Source organism: Oryzias latipes, chromosome 14 (genome assembly GCF_002234675.1).
Source record: "Oryzias latipes chromosome 14, ASM223467v1".
NCBI classification, from domain to species: Eukaryota; Metazoa; Chordata; class Actinopteri; order Beloniformes; family Adrianichthyidae; genus Oryzias; species Oryzias latipes.
The window spans coordinates 198,370-221,562 of NC_019872.2; the positions used below are offsets into that span (position 1 = coordinate 198,370).

The 23,193-nt window shown below is 39.3% G+C and overlaps 1 protein-coding gene and 1 long non-coding RNA gene across 6 annotated transcripts; both read right to left on the reverse strand.

Annotated features, from left to right (window-relative positions):
* Positions 1-274: 274 nt before the first annotated feature.
* On the reverse strand, positions 275-9,591 carry crtam (cytotoxic and regulatory T cell molecule). 3 transcript variants are annotated; one of them, XM_020699921.2, is made up of 11 exons: positions 9,087-9,591; positions 7,830-7,970; positions 7,580-7,732; positions 7,340-7,459; positions 6,790-6,945; positions 5,025-5,225; positions 2,799-2,861; positions 1,469-1,537; positions 1,219-1,356; positions 975-1,076; positions 275-711 (listed from the first exon to the last, which is right to left on the reverse strand). In XM_020699921.2, the coding sequence occupies exons 1-11, from the start codon at positions 9,130-9,132 to the stop codon at positions 545-547; spliced, it is 1,356 nt and encodes a 451-aa protein (XP_020555580.1). In that variant the 5' UTR covers positions 9,133-9,591; the 3' UTR covers positions 275-544. The 3 variants fall into 3 exon arrangements, with proteins under 3 accessions (XP_020555580.1, XP_011491074.1, XP_020555581.1); XM_011492772.3 differs by having other exon boundaries at positions 1,469-1,528; positions 9,087-9,590; XM_020699922.2 differs by having other exon boundaries at positions 975-1,061; positions 9,087-9,589.
* A 4,776-nt stretch (positions 9,592-14,367) lies between these two features.
* LOC110013552 lies at positions 14,368-19,106 on the reverse strand. Of its 3 annotated transcripts, none has more exons than XR_002288694.2 (4): positions 18,799-19,106; positions 18,345-18,499; positions 16,309-17,049; positions 14,368-15,354 (listed from the first exon to the last, which is right to left on the reverse strand). It is a non-coding gene; the product is annotated as an uncharacterized LOC110013552 (long non-coding RNA). The 3 variants fall into 3 exon arrangements; XR_002874666.1 differs by having other exon boundaries at positions 14,372-15,354; positions 16,309-16,404; positions 16,755-17,049; positions 18,345-19,106; XR_002288693.2 differs by having other exon boundaries at positions 18,345-19,106.
* Between the last annotated feature and the right edge of the window lie 4,087 nt (positions 19,107-23,193).

The window sequence follows — 23,193 nt, forward strand, 5'->3', positions numbered from 1 at the left end:
CTAGTGGGTCTAGATGACCCAACTCCCAATGTTAAAGTGCCTAGGATAGCACAAGGGTTACAGTGAAATGCATTTTATTTTAGATCCATTTGCCTCTGTGAATGAAAGTGTAATAATAAATGATTAGACAACTATGTTTGTCAAGACATTTCTCCAACTGAGTAAAAAAACTATAAAACAAAGCTGTTTTTTGCTTTTATGTTACTGGTCCGCGTTTAATCTGTCTTGAGTTGCAGGTGAAGGAACTACATGCTGGACAGATTGCTGGTTTATCTTAATTTTACACAAGAGTGCAGCAAAGAAATGTCTTTATTAGTCATTATAATCTGTTCATATAAACAGTCGTCGTGTTACCACATGGAACATGGAGGAAACAACTTCCAGTAACTTGAACAAGTTCATCAACCAAAGCAGCTTGGTAACAAAGCTATCCAATTTTTTTAAAAGGTGTGCATAATAATACTAAATGGATTAGTTATAGCTCACATGTAAACACTAGACAAAAGAGGCCGTCACTAATAAAAATGCTTGGTGCAGGCTCCAGTTAAAGACAAGTCTCTTTTACGATGCCTTTGGGTGCCATTACAGTTTGGCTTTGAGACGGATCCTTTTCTGTAGTTTTCTGTGATGTTATTGCACTTGTACTTGGAACTGAAGTTGTATTTGTTGGTTTCTCAGCAACATACTGTGTGAAAGCCGTAATGAGGTGTCCTGAGGCACAGAGAGAAAAAGCATTTCACTTTCTGTAATTTAATAACTAACCAGACAAAACACTGGAAGATCTGAAAGATATCTTATAACAAAAGCTGTTCTATTCCAAAGAATGACAAGTGTTTTTTTTAATGTTCCTATACAAATGGGCATCTATCCAACAAGAGTTCATATATTTAAACATGTATATTCATTAAATTTGTCATTTAAAAAATATGATTTTCTGTGAGAAAAAAAGTAGAAATTATTAGAAATTTGAATACCTTTCTGTCTTTGTCCTTGAAGGTTCTTGTCTTCCTGGGTGGATTTTGACTTGCTGCTCTCCTCTGATGGATTAGAGTCTTCATTCTCTGTAACAACAAAAACTGTGATATTTTTTTTAAAAATACACCAAACATTCTCACATTTTCTATTAATTGCAGCAGTTTTCATGCAAAGCACACATAATTATGAACGAATAATATTTGTATTTTTTTTCAACGCAACAGTGAGAGTGTAGACTCTTACCTCGCCTCCAGGCAAAATGGGCTCTCCTCAACTTGAGAGCAAAAAAAACTACTACAACACTCAGGCCAAAGATCAGACAGGTAACCAAGAGAACCAATAGTATAGAATTTCTTTGCCTTTCTTTTTTCATAAAGCTTCCTGTAAATAGACATAGTGACATATAATTATTTAGAAGCTGCTCTTCATCTGTAAAATTTACAAAAGAGCTAAACTGTTTGCATTTCAGTGGTCAATAGAGGCCTTTCTTTACCTGTTGTGTTTCTGTCTGTGCTGTTAGATGGGATGATGTCCTCAGAAACAGCAGATATAGCTGTGCCACCATTAGTCATTTGCAGAGAACACAAAGGGTTAGGTTGGGGTACAAAGATGTTGTACTTACTGCTGCTCCAATTTAATCTTAGGAAAAAGCCTGAATGATTCAATACATTTGATAACTTATCTCTAACTCTATAGAGATGTGAGTGTGAGGAACTCCTTGTCTCTCTGTGTTTATCTTATAATGGACCAAAAAGACCAAAATGTATGAGAGGCCACCTGAGAGATAATTCAAACTTCATACTCACAGATACCATCATACTCTCACACACATACCACTACAGTCTTACTCACACAACAGTATACTCTCTCTCATATACTTCCATACTCTCTTGCTCGCCTAATCATACTCTTATATAAATATTGGTGTACTCTCTCACAAGTATTTATATACTGTCTTATAAGCACAGTCATATCTTCTTGTATTTACATTCATACATGCTCACAGAGACTTCAATACTTTGACATGTTCCACAGTATCATTTTGCACATACAAACATACTTATGTAATACGGAAGTGACAAAATAAATTTGAATGCAAAACAACATGATATGGTATGAGAAGAAGAATAATTGCACATGTAAGAGAGTTTGATTGAAACTGAAGTTATTTTGATTAAAACGGACATACGGGACCGTCTTAGTGAGGCTATAGGATTGCTAAATAACATCCTAAACACCACAACTGTTGCCTCTACAATGTCCGAAATGATGGAACAAAGTCGACAGTCGCCATCCACAGGGGCTTTTTCTAATGAGGCAGTTGAGCAAGAAATGCAGCAGATTTTTAGAGCAGGTGCATCAGGGAGCGCCAGCTCCAGCTAGACTCCGCGTCAACCACATATAGTACTATTCCCTCACATATATACCATCAAATGCACAATCATTATGTTTTATTAAGACAGTTATAGTCTTTTAAACACCTTCCTAGCACTTTTTAGAAAACTATTGAATATCCGTAAGAGTTTAATATAATTTGTAAGTAAAAAATAATTGTATTTGTAACAAAGAATAGTTGTGCGTATGTATGAATTTGATTTGCAGCTCAAACACTACCCTCTGTATGAGCGTATAGTAGTGTTTGTATGTGAGTATGATTGTGCATATGAGAGTATACTGTTGTGTGAGTAAGACTATAGTGGTATGTGTGTGAGAGTATGACGGTATCTGTGAGTATGAAGTTTGAATTATCTCTCAGGCGGCCTCTCATCAAAATGTGTCAAAAGTTTTCAGTATACATAAATATGTTTTATTGGATTACTTACCAGTCAAGTTTGTTGCCTCACTAAGGTCATTGTTGCTGATCGTAGAGGATTCTGGCAAAAGAGCTATGTGCAAGATATTTAGAGGAATTGATTAATACAAAACATGTTTATAAGTTAAGTAAATATGAAATTAAGCAAAGAAGAGAGAAGCGTAAATGCTATTTTAGAGGCTTGACAAAGTTAAATTGTTTATAATAAACTCACTATTAAATTACAAACTTTTGAATGGAAATGTGTGGCAATTAGGGCTGGGCAATAAAAATCACAGTTAAATGTATCCATACTAATTTTTCTTGATAGAAGAATGAGTCAATCGCGATAGACTTTTAATTTAAAAGGTCCACAATTGAACATTCGGCAGTTGCGAGCATTTCCTCCACATTTGCGAGTAAAGGTTAGAGGGTTGGTCGCCACATGGCGAGTAAACATTTGAAAAAAACGTAGCCATGTTAATACACATTCACACACACATTCACACACTGATGGGGGCTCTGCTGCCAAACACTGGCGCCAACCTCCCACCAGAGGCAAGGTGGGGTTCAGTGTCTTGCCCAAGGACACATCAACTCATGGGTGCAAGGCGGGAATCGAACCTGCAATCTTACTATCATGGGCCTCGACCAAAAGTCGAAGTTAACATACAGAGCAGCAAGTGAACGCCGCGCAGCATCAGCAGAGCATACAGACTAACCTCAATGGAACAGGTAAGCTGATTGTTTATTGATAACAGACTATTTTCATTCCTCTTTATTGTTTTATGGTTGAAACGGGACATTTCATCTGGAGGAGGGGGCATATGTAACACTGTTTACTTCCGCATTTGTGTTCGGATGACAGTTTCATGACGTAAGGTGACAGATGAACTTCAGGATTTGTGAATGAAAAGGAGAATAAAGGCTGCAGCGGTCCTCTACACCTCTGAGCTTCTCATTTTACAGATGAAACTCCGCTTTACCGAGACCGAACCCCGGAAAGCCGACTCCAGTGAAAATAATCTGATTTTGAGTCGCCAAAAAGTTCAGAATCTCTTTGTTTTTTAAACCTATCCAAAAATAAAGCTTCACAAAAGGCTCCACATATTTCATCTTTAAGCTAAGCGCCGATAAACGGAAAACTTTGGTGTTTTTTTCTTGTTAATCTATGACTTTTTTTCCTCGTAAATGTACAAGACTTTATCTCGTAAATTTCCAGTCAGAAGTGGAGGATAAGGCTGCTTCACTTACAGCAGCAACAGACAGATGGATAAAAAGTGTTAATTGGCGCTTGAATGTTGACGCTAATGCTATGATGCTATGCTAACAAGCTGTTCCGTCTGTCGACTAAATGGAAACACGGACCGGTTTAAAGTCTGACAGTATTTTCACGGACCAGACTTTAAGACGTGGCGGATAAATACAACAAAACTAATTCCTAAACGGTATTTTAAAAATATTATAACTGAACTGAATCCACTGGGTTTTAGCAGAGTCTTTGCAGTGTTACAGAGCCGGTGTAAAACTTGAAAACATTAGAATTTTGTACAATTAATGTTTTGTATTTAAAGTGAACTGATCAAGCACTTTAGCGTTTTGTTTTGTTTGTGTTCTCTTTTGAAACTTGAAAGCTTTTGATTAATCGTGTTCCTTTAGTTTATCTGTTATGTTTAAAGTATTTTAGGAAATAAATATTTAAATCTAAACAACCTGCTGATGATTACACATTTCTCTTATGAGCAACAGAATCTTTAAAATTGACAATTATAGTTATTTGGTGTTTATCATGATACATATATTGTTATCGCCTGATATGAAAAAAACTTAATTTTGATAACAAATTCCATATTGCCCAGCCCTAGTGGTAATATGTGAAATCTGAATGGATCAAGAGTCTTTTTCTGACAGACTAAAATTAAAGTAAGCTCTTAAACTTATCTTAATCTTACGTTTCCTTTCCCTGACTTGAGGAAAGTGACCACCATGACCGAGTTTTACATGAAACTCGGTCATGGTGGTCACTTTCCGTTGTCCCAGTACTTTGCATACCTCAGACCCACAGATTTTTTAAAAGCTCTACAATCCTTTTACAAGTGTGTAGATTGCACCAGTTTATTTTTAAAGGTTAGGGATTGATGCTAGCATCATCAAAGTTCTTTTTTAAAAATCAAGATGTTAAAGTTTGTGCTTACAAACTCAACACCATAAACCATCAAAAATTAACACAAAAAGTGAGAGAAACAATGGTTCTTACTAGTAGAACTGAGAGGAGGGACTACAGATGTGCCAGGGCTTGGGGGGAGTCTGCTAAGCAAGTTCCTACTCGCTACTGTCCAATGAGAGACCCGCTGATGTAAAAGATCTTTGGGCACAGATGACATCTTGTTCTTGTCCTGAGCTGCTGTTGTCCTCATAAATGGAGGTTTGGATGGACCAATAGGAATTGTTGTTTTTGCTGTGTCAGAAAAATAATAACTTTATCAGAAGCCACAACTAATCAATCCATGTATGCAGTCATGATAATGTTTTATCTATATATCAGATAAAAATCTGTTTGATAAAAAAAACATTTGAAAACTGTTCTGTTTTTGTTAGAAATATTTCAAAGGAAACACAAGAAAAAAATGCAAGTTGCATACTAGCAAACTCTTGTTGACTGCGACCGTGTGTCCTGGTATATCCTTTCAGCGGTAACCACATGGAATCAGCTTTCACCGATTTTAACACTGGTGGTTTGGCAGAGATTGTTAACCCTTGTGCTATCTTAGATGACCCCACCCTTACATTGGCGTGTTCTCCCTACCATGACAAAGGTGGATAAAGGTGGAAAGATTTCATGGAAACCATGGACACCAGTGAAGATCACAAATCATTGAAGAAAAAAGGTTCAGAGCACTGTCTAGTGCAGGGGTGTCAAACATACGGCCCGGCCAGGTGGTTTAGTCCGGCCCACACACGAAGAGTAAAAATCATAAAGTTATTAAAAAAGAAAGCAAGTTTCTAGTCCATTCCTGTGGCGAGTTATGATTTTTTTTTTTAAGAAATAACTGAAATGCGCAATTCCGCCACTAGGGGGAGCAAAGGAAACACAAAACAGGTGAAACAGCATGACTGCACATGGCAAAAGCGAACTCTAACAGCTCTGCGTCTGGATAAGATACACTTTGGTTCTCTATGAGTCTTACCACTGTACCAATGTTGCTTTAAGGATGACCAGTAGTGACACCCTAATGACCAAAATGTCGTCAAAAAGAAGTGGATTGCTGAGCTTTCCAGGAAAAATGGACAGAGTTTAATTTGTTCACAGAGCTGAATGCAAAACCTGCATGCTTGGTATGTCATCAACAGGTCCCAGTGTTCAAAGAATATAACATTCAGCACCACTATGAGATTTACCATAAAGAAAAGTTTCACAGTGTCAGATGTAAAATTTTCAATCTGTATAAAATTGAATAGACCAACTTATTTTTAAGTGAAACTCATTTTATTTGAGATCCATTGGCTCCAAGTGATTAGGCTACTATGTTGGTTGAGTCATTTTTTCCAACTGAGTAAAAAAACTAAAACAAAGCTGTTATTTTACTTTTATGCTAGTGGTCCAGCCCACTTGAGATCAGACGGGCTGAATGTGGCCCCCGAACCAAAATGAGTTTGACACCCCTGCTGTAGTGGGTCTAGATAACCCAACTCCCAATGTTAAAGTGCCTAGGATAGCACAAGGGTTAAGGTGGACGCTGTATTTTATCCTGGGTGGACCACCATTAGGGTGGTGTAGGACCCACACTTGATGAAGCTTATCACGCTGCTTGTGAATTGAACCCTGTTTTTTTTATGCAGCCAACTGAGCCATTCAGCTGCTCCTGTCAACTAACATTAATTGCACTGATGACACAACCACATTGTCTATGCTTCACAAGTCCAAAATCAGGTGAGATAAAACTCTCAGCTGGTAAAATTTTGACTCGTCAGCAAAAAATCCATGATGCAAAACAGGTTAAGATGAAAGGAATTGTACTCACTGTTTTGTCTAATCTTGACAAAGTCCATCAAAAGCTGCGAGTGCCCCGCTGGATGTTGACTGCGGCATTTCACCTTGATTCTTCTCATTACAGGCAACATTTGCAGAAATGCAATGGATTCATACATTTTATCTCTTTGTCGAACCTGTTCATAAACTGTAGAACAAAATACAAAACAAATATAAATTAATAAAGAATAACGTTACCTGCTCTCAAAGAGATTTTTTTCTGCATCAGGAAAGCAAACATGACACAACCAACCTTGCAGTTTTGTAGTTGAAACAGCTTTTAATAAAAACTTAGATGTTTTAATAAGACACGAGAGACTCTTAAAGTATGGTTTGCATGTTTTCCAAGATTCAGCTGCAGAGCTTTTACTGTATATTCCAAACACCTGAAATGTCTACATATAATGGCGAGTAATATAAGAGTAATGATTAATTACAAAAATTATTCTTAAAGAAGTATTAAAAGTTTATTGTTTTACTTTTTGCTTACCTGTACTTCTTTTTAAAAAAATGTAAATATTGCCACTTTTTACCAAGCTTACCCCTAAATTCAGGACCAGAGTCAAAACTCCAAAGGATCTGTGGTGGATGATGGTTTGCCTTAGCACTGCATTTAACCAAAGTCGTTCCTTTGTGCTTTATGCGTGTCATTCTGGGAAGACCTATAAATGAATGCCAAAACAAGTTTTATATCACGATGTTTTTTCTAAATGAGTGCATAGCAGAGTTAAAGTAAGTTGTTGCAGCGTTTGTGGAGGATGCTTGGTGATAGTTCTTCCCACCTAACACTGTCAGCTCCACTTTCATCTCAGTTGTGTTGGGGTTGTAGTATGCGCACGTGTAGGTGCCTCCGTCTTTAAAATTGACATTGGAAATACTGATGGAGAATTCTGACTCAGACAGCCTGTTGATGGAATATCTCTTGTCCTTTAATGCTAAAAACAAGAACATATGATTAATAAAAGAAAATTATTCTTATTCTCAAGTTTTAACATTTATTTATAATCCTCATTTACTAAATTGCAAGAGCACCTTGGATATGATTAAAGAAAATAACATATCCATCTGGATTCTTCCATTCCACATGCCTCTTTAGAGGACTATTCATATTGCAGTTCAAGGTTACTGTGTGGCCCTCCACCACTGTCACATGGTCCAATGCAGCAGCTGAAACTGATACAAAAAACAGTCAGTTCTCATACTTCATATAACTACACGTTGAAATGGGCCATCAATTGGACTTGAACAAGGACACAATTTGTTGAAACAATGTTTTTCACAAACTGACTCATCTTTACCATTACTGGCTTCATGTTGGTGTGACTGTGAGCAGAGGTGGTAAATATTTGCACCCTGACTATAAAAGACACAGCCTCCGCCCCCATGTTTTAAAATTTCCCCTTTTAACAGGAAGTCATGTGGTTACTCTTGCTGTCTAAAGAGAAAGTAGTACAAAAGAGAGACTGAGCTAACTTCAGGTTTGCTGTAGGCTGTATGTTGATGGGGGTTTGAGTCTTTTTTTTGGTGGAGTTAAATGTGTCAAACTAATTGAAAATCAGATTGGTGAGGAGAAATTCACACTGGTGCAGCGTCCATCCTTATTGAGTTTTGGTCACTGAAGATACATTTATATTTGAGGAGTATTTTTGAGTTTTTGCTAGTATGCACAATACAATTTTCATGTGCAATTATAGACATATTCCCTCACAGCAAGAAAACCATACCAACAGGACATACAGTTTTTGCTGGTAATAACATTCATATTATGGCTGCGTGGCATTTAAGGTTAAGTGGAGCTCCACTGAAACTTCTCCATGTACAAACATGGACTGATTACTTTGAATGAACTGGTTGATCCCAGAAGAAATACAAAGAAAATATTACATGAGACTAAAATGTCACAATACATACACATAAAGTTTCCTGAACTTCCTAAATATTCATTTATTCAAAACTAGTCCTTACATGCTGAAATATGTTTGCTTTTAATGTTTTTTTGAAATAACTAAATTATTACTTAGATAAATTGATCCTGTGTATATAGTTGATCTCACTATTTCCACCTGCATTCCGCATGCATTCTTTTTTTTTCAAGTTTAAAGCCTTTTTTCAGATGTATGTAAAAACAAAAGTTTTCCTTTCACTACACAAAGAGGTTCTGTGCTAGGAAATACAAAGAACTTCTATGTAATTTTACATTACAAACAATAATTCATTAATGCCTTTACCATCGTTGCCATTGTTCTCTCCATGCTGACACAATAAATGTCAGAGTATTTCAAGACTCACCCTTTACAAGCAGCAAGAAGACACTCAAGTGTAGTATGACTTCCATTTCTGTTACTGACGATCACACTTTACTCTGCTGTTTCCTCAACATTTTATGTACTTGAACCAGAGTGGGGGGCATTCCATGACATCACAGATCTGTGGTTTCCAACACTTCCTGTTCCTCCGTTCCATCTACGCTCATCTGACACCTTAAACATCAAAAAAGAGTGAAGATCAGAAGTTATAAATCAAATCAAATCAAACACTTTTATAAATCCCTTTTATACATTTGTAACACAAACTGCTTTACAGAATATAAAATCAGCTAAGAAGAAAGATCGATGAAAAACCATGAATGATGCTTCAGACTACAGGTTTCTCTTTGCTTCAGGCAATGAAAAATAAGGTGAACAGAATGAAAGTGTACATAATGCACAGAATGTCCTCGTTGAAAGGTGACTTAGCTTTGAACTGGACAGCTAGCTTTGTCCCAAAAAAATCCTGAAGTGCCCTCTTTGAAGTTGCTTTCATGTACAGTCTTGCTTTTCTAGAGAACAAAGTGAAATAGTAAAAATACAGAAATAAAATCAGTAAGAAGCAATCTTTTTAAATAGTAATGTCAAACAAAGGAATTAATAATTTTAAAAATAGCTTTTATGAATTACATCTGACAAACATGCCTGACTAAACCCATCTAGCAGTACAGCATTTACTTACAACTTTGATATGTTCTAAGGAAACAAAACTGACCCGTTCTCTCCCTAGCTTCCCATCAGAAGCAACCCCCCCACTTCCATTAAAACATTCAGGAGTCGCCAGCACCCAAACACCTTTAAAGCAATGGGACACGCATGGCAGGCCTGTTTACAGACGCTTTGGAGGGGGCTGGGGGTGTAACATGCGATTGATTTTACCCTAACCTGAAAATTCTTTTTAATTAATTTTATTTTGTTTATAATTGTTAAATTAACCTTGGAAATAGAAATTGCTATCTGTCATTTTAATGTATAACATACTCAGAGGAGAGGGAAAAATATTAAATTACAAGATTAATAATTAAATAGAATTACACATTCTGGATTTTAATCTTATGACGGAGTTTTAGGGCCACCAAAAAAATAGAAATTGCTATCTGTCATTTTAATGTATAACATACTCAGAGGAGAGGGAAAAATATTAAATTACAAGATTAATAATTAAATAGAATTACACATTCTGGATTTTAATCTTATGACGGAGTTTTAGGGCCACCAAAAAAACAAAAAGTAAAGTTACGAGATTTTATCTTGTAAATTTAGGAGATAAAAACTCGTTAATTTACGAGAAAAAAAGTCATAAATTAACAAGGAGAAAACGCCAAAGTTTTCCGTTTATCGGAGCCTAGCTTGAAGATGAAATATGTGGAGCCTTTTGTGAAGCTCTATTTCCGGATTATAGGTTTAAAAAACAAACAGATTCTGAACCTTTTGGCGACTCAAAATCAGATTATTTTCAGTGGAGTCTTCTTTCTGGGGTTTGGTGTCAGTAGAGCGGTCTAAGGTGCAAATAAAACCAAAAGAGCCCACTCCATACGGCAACCATAGGAGGGGGGCCACTGCCAAGTAGCCCCCCCCCCAAGGCGCAGGCTAAACCCCTCACCCCCTCTCCCCGGTGGTCAAACAGCTATCCCCCAGCATAGGGGCCACGTCCACCCAGCCCAGGGGCCCCACCCCCGGAGGCGCCGACACCCCAGGCCCAGCACCACCCACCCCACACAGAGAGAGAGGAGCCAGAAAGCGTCGCCCCCCCCCCCTCGGAGCAAGTCCAGGCCCCCACCCCCAAACGCCGGCCCTAGAAGAGCTCTGGTCAGGCCCGGACGGGACCGAGGCACCCAACCGGCCGGGGCAACCGACGATTGCCTCAGCGGAGACCCCGACCCGTCAACCCCCCATGTCTTGTACCAATAGTGGGCTCTCCCTCCCCGCCAGAACGCCACCCCACAGGACAGGGCCGACAAGCCCCCCACCCAAGACCCTGCAGCCGAAGCGGATGACACCCAGAGCGACCGGGGGTCCCAAGAGGGTTGTCCCGTCCCGTCCCAGAGCCAGGGAAGGGCTGATCCCAGCCCCAGGTGTAGAGGGACAGCCCCCCCCCCCCCCCTCCCGAGCAGGGCCCCCCGCCAACCCCCCCCAGCAAAGGCAAAGGGACCACCCCCCCAAGCCAAGCCAGACCACCACTCCACCCCCCCCCCCCCCACCACCACCACGCACACCCAAGCCCAGAGGACCACGCAGCGCCCCAGGCACCGGACCCGACCACCGACCAACGGAGCCCCCACCACCCCCTGCCAGGCACCGGAGGCCCCGAACCCCACCCCGAACCACGGCAGAAGGGCAAGGAGCAGCGACGACCAGGCCCCCCACCCTCTAAGTCATGGAGTTAGCTATGGGAGACCAGAGAGACTGAATTCTTTCAAAGTTACTTGAACTTTTGGCTGACATTTTTTCCAAGCTGATATGATCAAGCAGCAGATTTCAGTGTTGACTTATAATTATATTTTTCTTGTTTTTCCAATTTATTAAAATCTTTGTTTTAGCAATGCAAACAGTTATGAAAATGATAGATAGTAATCCTCTTTCTACATCGATGGCACTCATGTCACCAAGCACACAAAGTGACGGTGAAGCCGTGATTGAAACCTTAAGCCAGACTGATAGATCGGCACATACCTGCTGCCAGAGAGCCTGGACAGGCGTGCAGAACCACAGTGCATGCATGTAACTGTCGGGTAGATTACTGTCACAGTGCTCGCAAATGTCTGAGTTACTGAAACCCATCTTGAACATCCTCTGTCCAGTGTAATAAATTCTGTGAAGAGTTTTGAAATGGATTAGCTGCAGATTTGGACTTTTTGTCAGTTTAAAGGTGTTTAGACAGAGTTCTGACCAGAAGCTTTCATCTGTGCTGATGCTCAAATCTGCATCACATTTTGTTATTGGAAGAGAAATATTATTATTTAAATTACATAAAAGTTTGTATATTTTGGAGAGAGTTTTATTCATTGAGAAATTAATCAGAGTGGTAACTACATCTGGTAGCTTTAAATCGTCGTCTTTAAATTTATACTTTTTAGTAATAATAGATTTAAGTTGCTGATATTCCAAGAAGTTATTTATTCCATGTTTGTCTTGAAGTTCCTGGGGAGTTATGAATCTTCTATAAATAATTATGTGCTCTAGTTGTTTTATAACCCCTGCTTGCCAAGCTGGGAAGTGTATCATTTTTTTGTTTATAAGGATGTCTGGGTTGTTCCAGATGGGTGTCATTTTGCAGGGTTGAATTGATGATTTTGATATTTTGAGAAATTCCCACCAGGCTGTTAAAGTGGTGTTTATATTAATACTTTGAAAACAATCCTGTTTTTTAACTGTTTGGCTAATGAACGGTAGACCTGAAAGGTTGATCTTTCCACATAACACCTGTTCCAAGTCTAACCATGAGTTGGTTTCTGGATTATTTTTTAACCATTTTAAGATGTATTGCAATCTATTTGCAAGAAAGTACTTGTGGAAGTTAGGTAGTTCTAATCCTCCACAGCTTTTTGCAGATTTTAAAGTTTTTAGACTAATTCTTGCAGGTTTATTGTTCCATAAAAAGCTTGATATGGATGAGTCTAATGTTTTGAACCATTTTAGTGGCGGTTGTGTGGGAATCATTGAGAAGAGATAATTAACTTTAGGTAAGATTTTCATTTTTACCGTGGCTACCTTGCCCATAAGGGACAGAAGCAGGTTGGTCCAGCGTGTTAGATCGTCCTGTATGTTTTTCAGTAATGGGGTGTGGTTTAGCTGCACCAGTTCTGATAGTTTGGGGGAAAAATTATACCTAGATATTTTATATTTCCTGATTTGACTGGTATTGTGGGTTTTTGTTCCGCATTCCTATTGAGTGGTAATAAAACAGACTTATTCCAATTAATGGAATAGTCTGATATGGAGGATATTTTCAATGATGGTTGCTGTTTCATTTACAGAATGTAAATTACTTAAAAACAGTAATATGTCATCTGCATAGAGACTAATTTTATGATGGCTGTGTTGGTTTTAATTCCTTTAATGCTCTCATTTTGTCTAATTGCTGCAGCTAGAGGCTCAATAAATATAGCAAAAAGAGAAGGAGAGAGTGGGCAACCCTGTCTGGTTCCTCTTCCAAGAAAAAACCTGTTGGAAGTCTGTTTATTAGTTCTAACTGATGCATTGGGGTTGTGGTATACTATTTTGATCCAATTGATGAATGCTTCTCCAAAACCAAACTTATGGAGGGCGGCAATAAGGAACTTCCAATTTACTCTGTCAAAGGCTTTTTCAGCATCCAGCGATATTACCGTCATTTCCTGGTTTTCAATGGTGGCAAAGTCTATTATATTAACTAGTCTACGGACATTATCATCCGAGTGTCTGCCTTTGATGAATCCAGTTTGGTCGAAGTGAATTATGTGAGGAGTGATTTTTTTCTATTCTCTGTGCTAGTGCTTTGCAGATAATTTTTAGATCTGCATTGATTAGAGAAATAGGGCGATAGCTTGAAGGGCTAGTGGGATCTTTGTCTGGTTTTAGAAGGATTATGTTGACCGGGTCGTGAGTGACATTTCCTATTTGGCCCATAATAGAAGTGATTGTTGATTTTTCTCTATTAATTTTAAGCTGATTAGCCAGAAATTTGCCAGATTTATTAGAGTTTTCAAAATTTTCAAGTCGTAGCCTTTGTATTTAAAATTGTGTTCGTTTATTGATGATGTCATTTAACTGCAGCTTTAAATTTTTCAGATCTCCAAGAATGTGTTCCTGTGCAGAAGCAGCATAAGCAGTCTCCAGGGTTTTGATTTTATTTTCTAATTCTAATAAATCTGCTTTCTCTTTGCGTTTTTTGTGCGTTGAATAAGAGATGATTTTCCCTCTCATGACTGCTTTTGCTGTTTCCCAAAGAAGACATTGTGAAATATCGGGAGTATTGTTAAACACTGTAAACCCGAATAAGTTGCCCCTACTTAAAAATTTTTAGGCAATCATTTGCCACAATTATTTTTAAGTTAATTAACTTAAAAGTCAAAGTTTTCAATAACTTAAAAGATTTAATTATGTGATACTTGTATTTTTTGATAACAGTTAAATTAGAAGTGTTAATTTGTTGGAAATCAAAAATTTACAGTAAATATGACTTACATTGTCTTGTTAAGACAACTTAATTGTCATCAGTCACTATGACTCACTAATTTTGAGTTTTCAAGCGACAGGAATAAGTATGCATAACTTAAAAAAAATAATTACACAACACCACAATTTTATTTGTACAGGACTTAATTTTATTAGTTACCATCAAGTACAGGGATAATTAAATTTTTTGAGTCAGTAAACTCAAAACCACAAAATTCAAAACTTAAATTTTGTATGATTGCCTAAAAAAAAATGAGTAACAGTAACTTAAATACAGCACAATGTCATAAAGATCTGTCTAACTTATTGGCTCACTCCCTTCTGTGCAATGGTAAAAACAAAAAATCATACACTTTGATAAATTTTAAATCAATAAAAAATAAAATAAATGTTTTTATATATATTGAAATTGTAGTACAAGAAGAACATACTTTACCACCTTCATTTTTTGTATTGCGACATTTTAAAGATGAAACCCTCCAGCTTCCCTGAATTTAGTATCAATACTAGTTACTGGCTACTTTCTACGCTTCTCACACATCAGGTGATCAGAAAAATAAAGAATCCAAAATAATGAAGAAATTACACCAATAATGTAACTGAGTACTTTTCTTCAACATAACTGTTTTACATTCGCCACATTCAAACGGCACCAAAACCCACAATTGTGTAACAAAAAAATATTAAAAGAAACCTAAAAACAAGCCAAACATCTGCGTTCCTTTTGCATTAAAATGCAGTGTGGTGCAATATTTCTTTCTTATTTCAACTTAGTTTTACACAAGTATCATCAAATCATTTTTAAGGGTCTGCAACCTGGGTGGTAGTTTACCAGCTTCTAGACCAAGTAAAATCTTTTGAGTGAATTCAAACGTGTTGGTCAGTGGTTTGGGATATTTGAGGTGCATTGCATAGATGAGTCCAAACATTACCACGAAGGCATCACTGAATCTGGGGAGGCTGACCACTTCATCACTTTCCATCACAACAGAGATTTTGACAGGCTCGTAGTGCACTGGACTTGAGTCATGGTCTTTGATGACAGTAAGAAGCCCCACTGCGACACCATCAAGCTCCGGCTCATCAAACTCGACCTGAATTAATTTAAATAAAGAAGAAGAGAGAAGCCAATCATAATCAAATAAAAAGAAAATACAGTATATCCTAATTTAAGAGAATCCTGTAAAAATCCAATACCTCTACAGTGATTAACAGAAAACACCTGCTCTAAACACAAATCAATCAATTTACCACAGAATCTAACAGTGAAATAAACATATTAAGCTGATAAACTATGTTACGACCCCTGGTTGTGTCCGCTTGTTTTGTGCGGGTATGTGTATGTCTGAGTTGTAGCTCCTGCAGAAGTCCTTCTCCTGTACAGCTGCTGACTCCACCCCCCACTCCCACCCCACTGCAGAGCTGAGGCCGCTTCCAATCACCTGGCTGGGAGGGAAGCTTTAAAAGCTCCAAGAATCCTCTGCTACGAAGGCGGCTGAATACCTGAGAGGAGATTGTTTCTTCCGCCTGCCCCTGCTGTCTGCCTGGCCTTAGCTTGTGAACGCCTCTGGTTTCCCCCTTAGTTTTTTTGTTACGTTTACTCCTGTGGACCTTGTTTGTGTTTTGATTAGTTTTGTGTTTTGCATTTCTGTCATGGTTGTCCTGCTATAAAGCCTGAGAGCTTAAGTTATATCATCATCTATTCCACCTTTGGTGTTTTGTTGGTTAGTTTCCTTTAATTTTTATGTTACCCAAATAAACGGCTGTGTGGCCAAACTTTAACCCCCTCCGGTTATCATAGTTTCCTTTATGTTACATATTCTCTCCCTCCTCCCTGAAGAGGGATGTAACACACTAATACGGTTCGAGTTTGTCTTACTGAAGATCTTATCACAAGAAACAATATGCCAATTCAGTTAATTTGTAGTGACACCAAAGAAAGCAGACCATTTATGGAAACTATAGATAGACTAAACAAAATGATAGCATTTTGATCAACTATTCACATAATAAACAGTAGTATCTATTTGTTACTTAAAGAAACTTACTGTGCAAGTTTTAAAAACTCCAGAGACATCCTCGTGCAGATAAACAGGCAGGGCGTGAAGAACAGTAGTGCGCTTGGTGTGAATGTCATGGATTTCCTATTTAGATTAAAAAACAAAAAGGTACAGATGCAGAAGTCAATCCATAGATGATTTAAAATAAGAAAAAACACACTTCATATACATATTCATGCAATCAGACATAAGGCAAATATAAAATGGACAAAATGCAATACTAGGGGTAGAAAAAAAAGCCAATTGCCAAAAATAAGAAAAAAAAACTAAAACAAAACAGTAAAAAAATCATCACTACTTGGATAAACTCGAGATGTCAAATAATTGATGTGCCTGTTTATCGTGATTTTTTAAAATTTCTGCCAGAGAATCTGCAGTCTCCCCAGTTTTTGATGCCTTTTGTCTGAATATGGTCATAAGTTGAGGAAGATGACCGTCAAGTTCAGCATAAAAAGTGTTGGGCAGGTTCTGATTTGTAATCCGCTGAAACTCTGCATACACCTGAATAAAAATAACAGCAGGAGAAAGAAAATGCAACAAGAGAGCTCAATTAAAAATAAAACAATCTCAAACAAATTTATAATGCAGCACATGGATGCCAAATGAGTAAGAGTAATAATTTTCATTTTAATAAGGGAGCTGATCCAGATTACCTCCGACTCTATTTTCAGAGCAGGCCACAGGTCCAGGAGCTCAATAACCGGTGGACAGGACATCACTATGGTTTGTCTGCGCGGAGGAAATGTTGTTTCCATCATCTTCTGAATCAAGGGCAGGTCATTGCTTTGATCAACAAAATAACTCAGATTGCACAATATGTTACAGTATTACCATGAATGAAAAATATAACTCAAGTAGAGCTGTGACGGTGTCGGATTTTTGATAACCACCACCAGGGGACGCTGTGTCGCGGTTAACCGCAGCTCCCCCCCCCCCCCCCCCCAAAAAAAAAAAAAAAAACACAAAAATCTCCCGGCGGATAAATACAACGTATTTTCTTTATTAGCAAATAACAATAACAACTAACTGCTACCTATCTAGCTCATGAACTAACTATATAGCCTATATAGGTGTTGTAGATTGACTGTGACTGTGTGGGTCAGCGCTGTGTGTAGGAGGATGCGCGTGTTGATTCCTCTGCAGCGGACAGCTCTCTAGCTGTACGTGAACCTTCACCTGTGCTCTCTGGTACAGACATCTTTTCAGAAAATGATATATTGCCCAGTAATAAACAGACTGCAGACACTTTGTCACCTTCCCGCTGGCCATGAAGCCTGACACCCATGAAGAACACGGGGCAGGAGGCCTTTATTCATACAGACACGTAACTTTGCGCCGCACAAAATAGTTCCCAAACAAAACATGTAGTGATAGTAATCGAAATCTAACCTTCGTGTTTGGTGTTACAGAGTGAAGGAGAACAGTAATAAGCCGCCCCTAACACAAAATCCTCCGGCGGGCGGCCGTGTCGCGCACTTAAGAACGCACACAGCTTATAACGGAAATGAATACAATCAAAATTAATAATTATAACGCAGTAAATTTGTCGCATTTCCTCGCGGGACGGAAACTTCGGTTTTAGAATGGGGATGTGTGCTTCTGAAAGGGCGTGCCTGTGTGTCTAAAGGGAGCCACTGAGCAGAGTGCTCGCCGACGACAGAGTGACAGGCTCGGTGGGAGAGAAGGAGAGAATGGCCTGAAGGAAAGAAGTAAAGTCTGAATACAGGAATAGCAGAAAAAGGAAATTATCAGCAAAGATGAATGTGTTTAATGTGTTTATTATAGTTCCAAAAACGCACGATATGCTGAACTTTCAAAAAAAAAAAAAAAAAGTGCGGTGATCAGTTATCGTCACAGCCCTAAACTCAAGGTGATTCAGCAAAAGACTGAATGAACCAACACAAAAAAATTACAACTACATCTCTTTTCTCATGACTTCAGCTAAGAAGTGTTCGTGAGTTCAAGTTTGACTGTTCAATATTGTCAAGGAGTGCTCTGCCGTTCGCAGGGCTGCAAGTTCCTACCAGTTCTGAATAGAAAAGGGTTGTCCAATGTCCAGCAGAGGGCGCTTGGTCCTTCAGACAACTTAACAGGTTCAGAGTTCGGTCGCCATCTTGTTTCTTCCTGCACACGGGGATCTCGGAAAAGAAACAGTTTTCTTCGGTCCAACCTTGATGGCCTATCATCCAAACACAAAATACACTCAAATAAGCGCGTTAAATTAACACATAATCCGTACAAATAATAAAAAATAAGGTTGTTTCTTTCTATTTGTTTTGCCTAACTATTTGAAGCTACGCAGCACGTAATGGGGGGTGGAATGTCCGGGCGAAGCCTACACTTAACGCGCCAAAACTTCTACGAACTTGATATGACATAAAACAACAAAAATTCCATGCCAAAGTCTGCCATTTCAAGACATGTAAATTATACATTGTTAAATATCAGATGAATGAAAATAAAATAACACTCACTCACCAAGTCCCGTTCGGTAAATTGTTTCCTCTTTTTCTTCTTCCAGGCAAGACAGGTTGAAAAGGAAAAACTAACTCCACCGCTGTGTTAAGGTGAATAAATACTGAAAATATTTTGAACTACAACAATCTCTCGTCACGTCTTCACCCTCGTTTGGGAAACTTGCTCAATAGACGCACCGCTAACGTACATCAAAGCTCTCAAATCTGCAACAACCCGATTGGCTGTTGACGGTCACATGGATCATGTCTGCCAGAGACTGCGTACCTTTTCAAAATAAAAGAAAACCTATGAAAACCAAACAAAATTGGGTTTACCAAGTTCTTTTTTCTTTTTTCTTCAAAAACAATAACAATAATATGAAATAACATTTAGACTTCAACTTTTTGTGTTTTCTTTTTCTATTTTTCTATAACTATTCATTAATTTATTTATTTATTTAGAAAAAAAATAATGACAAACACTTGAGGGCAAAATATATGTATGCGGGGCAACAAATTCTTTAATCGACCTATTTGAAACAACATAAATAAGAAATTTCAGAACACGATTACTTAATTCTATAAATTATACAAAAATTATTTTTTAAGTTTAACTTACTTAACCTAAACATATTTTATTTTTAATTAAAAAAAGATTAGTTACATGTACTCAAAATAATCTAGCCACAGGGGTTGCAAGCCAGTTGCCTCTGTGCCGGTCCCAAGCCCGGATAAATAGAGAGGGTTGCGTCAGGAAGGGCATCCGGCGTAAAAATTGCCAAAATAACCTTGCGAATCATCCACAACACTTTAGACAACGGGGTAGGAGTGATTCTGAAGGGGGAGTTTGTAAACAGTGTTCTAGAGGTGAAAAGAGTCTCAGACAGGATGATGAGCCTAAAGTTAGAAATTGAAGGGGTGATGGTGAATGTAGTCAGTGGGTATGCGCCACAGGTTGGCTGTGAGTTAGAAGTGAAGGAGAGATTCTGGAGTGAGTTGGATGAGGTCATAGAGAGTATCCCCAGAGGAGAGAGAGTTGCTATTGGAGCAGACTTTAATGGGCATGTCGGTGAGGGCAATAGAGGTGATGAGGAGGTGATGGGCAGGTTTGGTGTGAAGGAAAGGAATCTGGAGGGACAGATGGTGGTGGACTTTGCGAAGAGGATGGAAATGGCTGTAGTCAACACTTACTTCCAGAAAAGAGAGGAACATAGAGTGACATACAGAAGTGGAGGTAGGAGTACTCAGGTGGACTACATCCTATGTAGACGAGGTCATTTGAGAGAGGTTAATGACTGCAAAGTGGTGTTAGGAGAGAGTGTAGCCAGACAGCACCGCATGGTGGTGTGTAAGATGACTCTGGAATTCAGGAAGAAAAAGAGAGGGAAAACAGAAAAGAAGACCAAGTGGTGGAAGCTACAGAATGAAGAAACTTGTGAGGAATTTAGGCAGTAGTTGAGACAGGTCCTGGGTGGTCAGGATGAGCTTCCAGATGACTGGGAAACTACAGCAGAGATTATCAGGGAAACAGGTAGGAAGGTGCTAGGTGTGTCATCTGGAAAGAGGAAAGACGGTAAAGAGACTTGGTGGTGGAATGAGGAAGTACAGGAATGCGTCCGGAGGAAGAGGTTGGCTAAAAGGAAGTGGGATGTAGAAAGGACTGAGGAAGGTAGACAGGAGTACAAGGAAGCGCAGCGTAGAGTGAAGAGAGAGGTGGCAAAGGCCAAACAGAAAGCTTACGATGAGCTATATGACAGGTTAGACACAAAGGAAGGAGAGAAGGACTTGTACAGGCTAGCCAGACAGAGAGACAGAGATGGGAAGGACGTGCAACAGGTAAGAGTGATAAAGGACAGAGATGGAAAGGTGCTAACAACCCAGGAGAGTGTACAGAAAAGATGGAAGGAATATTTTGAGGAGCTGATGAACGAGGAAAATGACAGGGAAAGAAGGGAGGAAGATGTGGTTGTTGTGGAGCAGGAAGAAGCAGAGATTGGAAAGGATGATGTTAGGAAGGCTCTGAAAAGGATGAAGAGCGGAAAGGCCGTTGGTCCTGATGACGTACCTGTGGAGGTATGGAAGTGCTTAGGAGAGACAGCAGTGGAATTTCTAACGAGGTTGTTCAATAGGATTTTAGAGAGTGAGAAGATGCCTGAGGAATGGAGGAGAAGCGTTCTGGTTCCGATCTTTAAGAACAAGGGTGACACGCAGAACTGCAGCAACTATAGAGGAATAAAGTTGATGAGCCACACAATGAAGCTGTGGGAAAGAGTAGTGGAAGCCAGGCTTAGGAAGAAGGTGGAGATCTGTGAGCAGCAGTATGGTTCCATGCCCCGTAAGAGCACCACTGATGCCATTTTTGCTTTGAGAATGTTGATGGAAAAGTACAGAGATGGTCAGAAGGAGCTGCATTGTGTGTTCGTAGATTTAGAGAAGGCGTATGACAGGGTGCCAAGGGAGGAGCTGTGGTACTGTATGAGGTCGTCTGGAGTGGCAGAGAAGTATGTCAGAGTAGTTCAGGACATGTATGAGAGAAGTATGACGGTGGTGAGATGTGCTGTAGGTCAGACAGAGGAGTTCAAGGTGGAGGTGGGACTACACCAAGGATCAGCTTTGAGTCCTTTTTTGTTTGCTATGCTGATGGACAGGCTGACAGACGGGGTAAGACAGGAATCTCCCTGGACAATGATGTTTGCGGATGACATTAATTAGTAATTTGCAGTGAGAGTAGAGAGCAGGTGGAGGAACAGCTAGAGAGGTTGAGGTTTGCTCTGGAAAGAAGAGGCATGAAGGTCAGTCGTAGTAAGACAGAATACATGTGTCTGAACGAGAGGGATCAAGGTAGAAGCGTTAGGTTACAGGGGGCTGAGGTGAAGAAGGTGCAGGAGTTTAAGTACTTGGGGTCAACAGTTCAGTGTGATGGGGAGTGTGGAAAAGAGGTGAAGAGGCGAGTGCAGGCAGGTTGGAGCGGGTGGAGGAAAGTGTCAGGAGTGTTGTGTGACAGAAGAGTGTCAGCAAGACTCAAAGGAAAGGTGTACAAGACAGTGGTGAGACCAGCTCTGCTCTATGGGTTAGAGACGGTAGCAGTGAGACAGAGACAAGAGGCTGAGATGGAGGTAGCGGAGATGAAGATGTTGAGGTTCTCCTTAGGAGTGACCAGGTTAGACAGGATAAGGAACGAGTACATCAGAGGGACGGCTCATGTTGCCTGTGTTAGCGACAAAGTCAGAGAAGCCAGACTGAGATGGTTTGGACATGTTCAGAGGAGGGATAGTGGATATATTGGTAGAAGGATGTTGGAGATGGAGCTGCCTGGCAGGAGGGCAAGAGGACGGCCAAAGAGGAGATACATGGATGTCTTAACAGAGGACATGAAGTTGGCTAATGTTAGGGTAGAAGATGTCCATGATAGAGTGAGGTGGAAAAGGATGATTCGCTGTGGCGACCCCTGATGGGAAAAGCCGAAAGAGAAAGGAAGTTACATGTACTCAAAAAGAGGGAATGTGTTACACAAACTTTATATGATTAAGTTAATAGAGCTTTTTAGTAAACTTTGAGTATCAGTTACTCATTATATTTAATCACTTTGAACGTTCGGGTTTACAGTGAACTCTAAGAAGGTTGCCCACTCTTTTTTAAAGAATTCAATAAATTCCTGGTCCTTTAACAGAGACGTATTAAACCTCCAGGTTGTACCTGAGGGTGTGGATATTTCCCTAGAAATGTTTACAGAGACTGGTGCATGATCACTGATAATAATCGGATGAATTTTGGAACTTTTAATTTCTTTTAAAAGAGATTTACTGATTAATAAATAGTATAAACGGGAGTGTGAGTGGTGAACTGGAGAGAAAAAGGTGAACCCTTTAGTGTTTGGATGACATGAGCGCCACGCGTGGCAGAGACCCAGATCATTCATGTACTGCTTTAGAATACTTGCAGACCGCCATGTACGCTGGTTTGCTGCTGTGCTGAGTCTGTAAAGTTCAGGATCCAGAATCAGGTTGATGTCTCCTCCTATAATGATTGTGGAGTCAGAGTGAACCAAGAGTGAGGTGAAGAATCTGTGAAAGAAGGAAGAGTCGTCAACATTCGGGCCATAGATACTGGCTATGCAATAGTCCTTATTCTGAATGGATATATTAATAATTACAAATCTACCTTCTGGGTCAGTAACTGTATCCTTATGGGTAAATGTAACGTTTTTATTAATCAAAACAGTAACTCCTCTTTGCTTGGAGTTATAACTAAAAGAATATATGACTGGAAATTGTGAGCAGCAGAGGAGCTGATCAGTTGGTTTACATAAGTGGGTCTCCTGCAGTAAGGCTACATCTGCTTTAAGATCAATCAGGTGAGATAACACTTTCAATCTTTTTGGCCCAGAGCCAAGTCCACGCACATTCCAGCTAACGAT

Coding starts and splice junctions, on each gene's coding strand:
- crtam (XM_020699921.2), bottom strand. CDS start 9,132: ATGGAAGTCATACTACACTTGAGTGTCTTCTTGCTGCTTGTAAAGG. Junction 1,077..1,218: donor CCATTTTGCCTGGAGGCGAG/GTAAGAGTCTAC, acceptor AAAATATCACAG/TTTTTGTTGTTACAGAGAAT. Junction 712..974: donor TCAAGGACAAAGACAGAAAG/GTATTCAAATTT, acceptor TCTGTGCCTCAG/GACACCTCATTACGGCTTTC.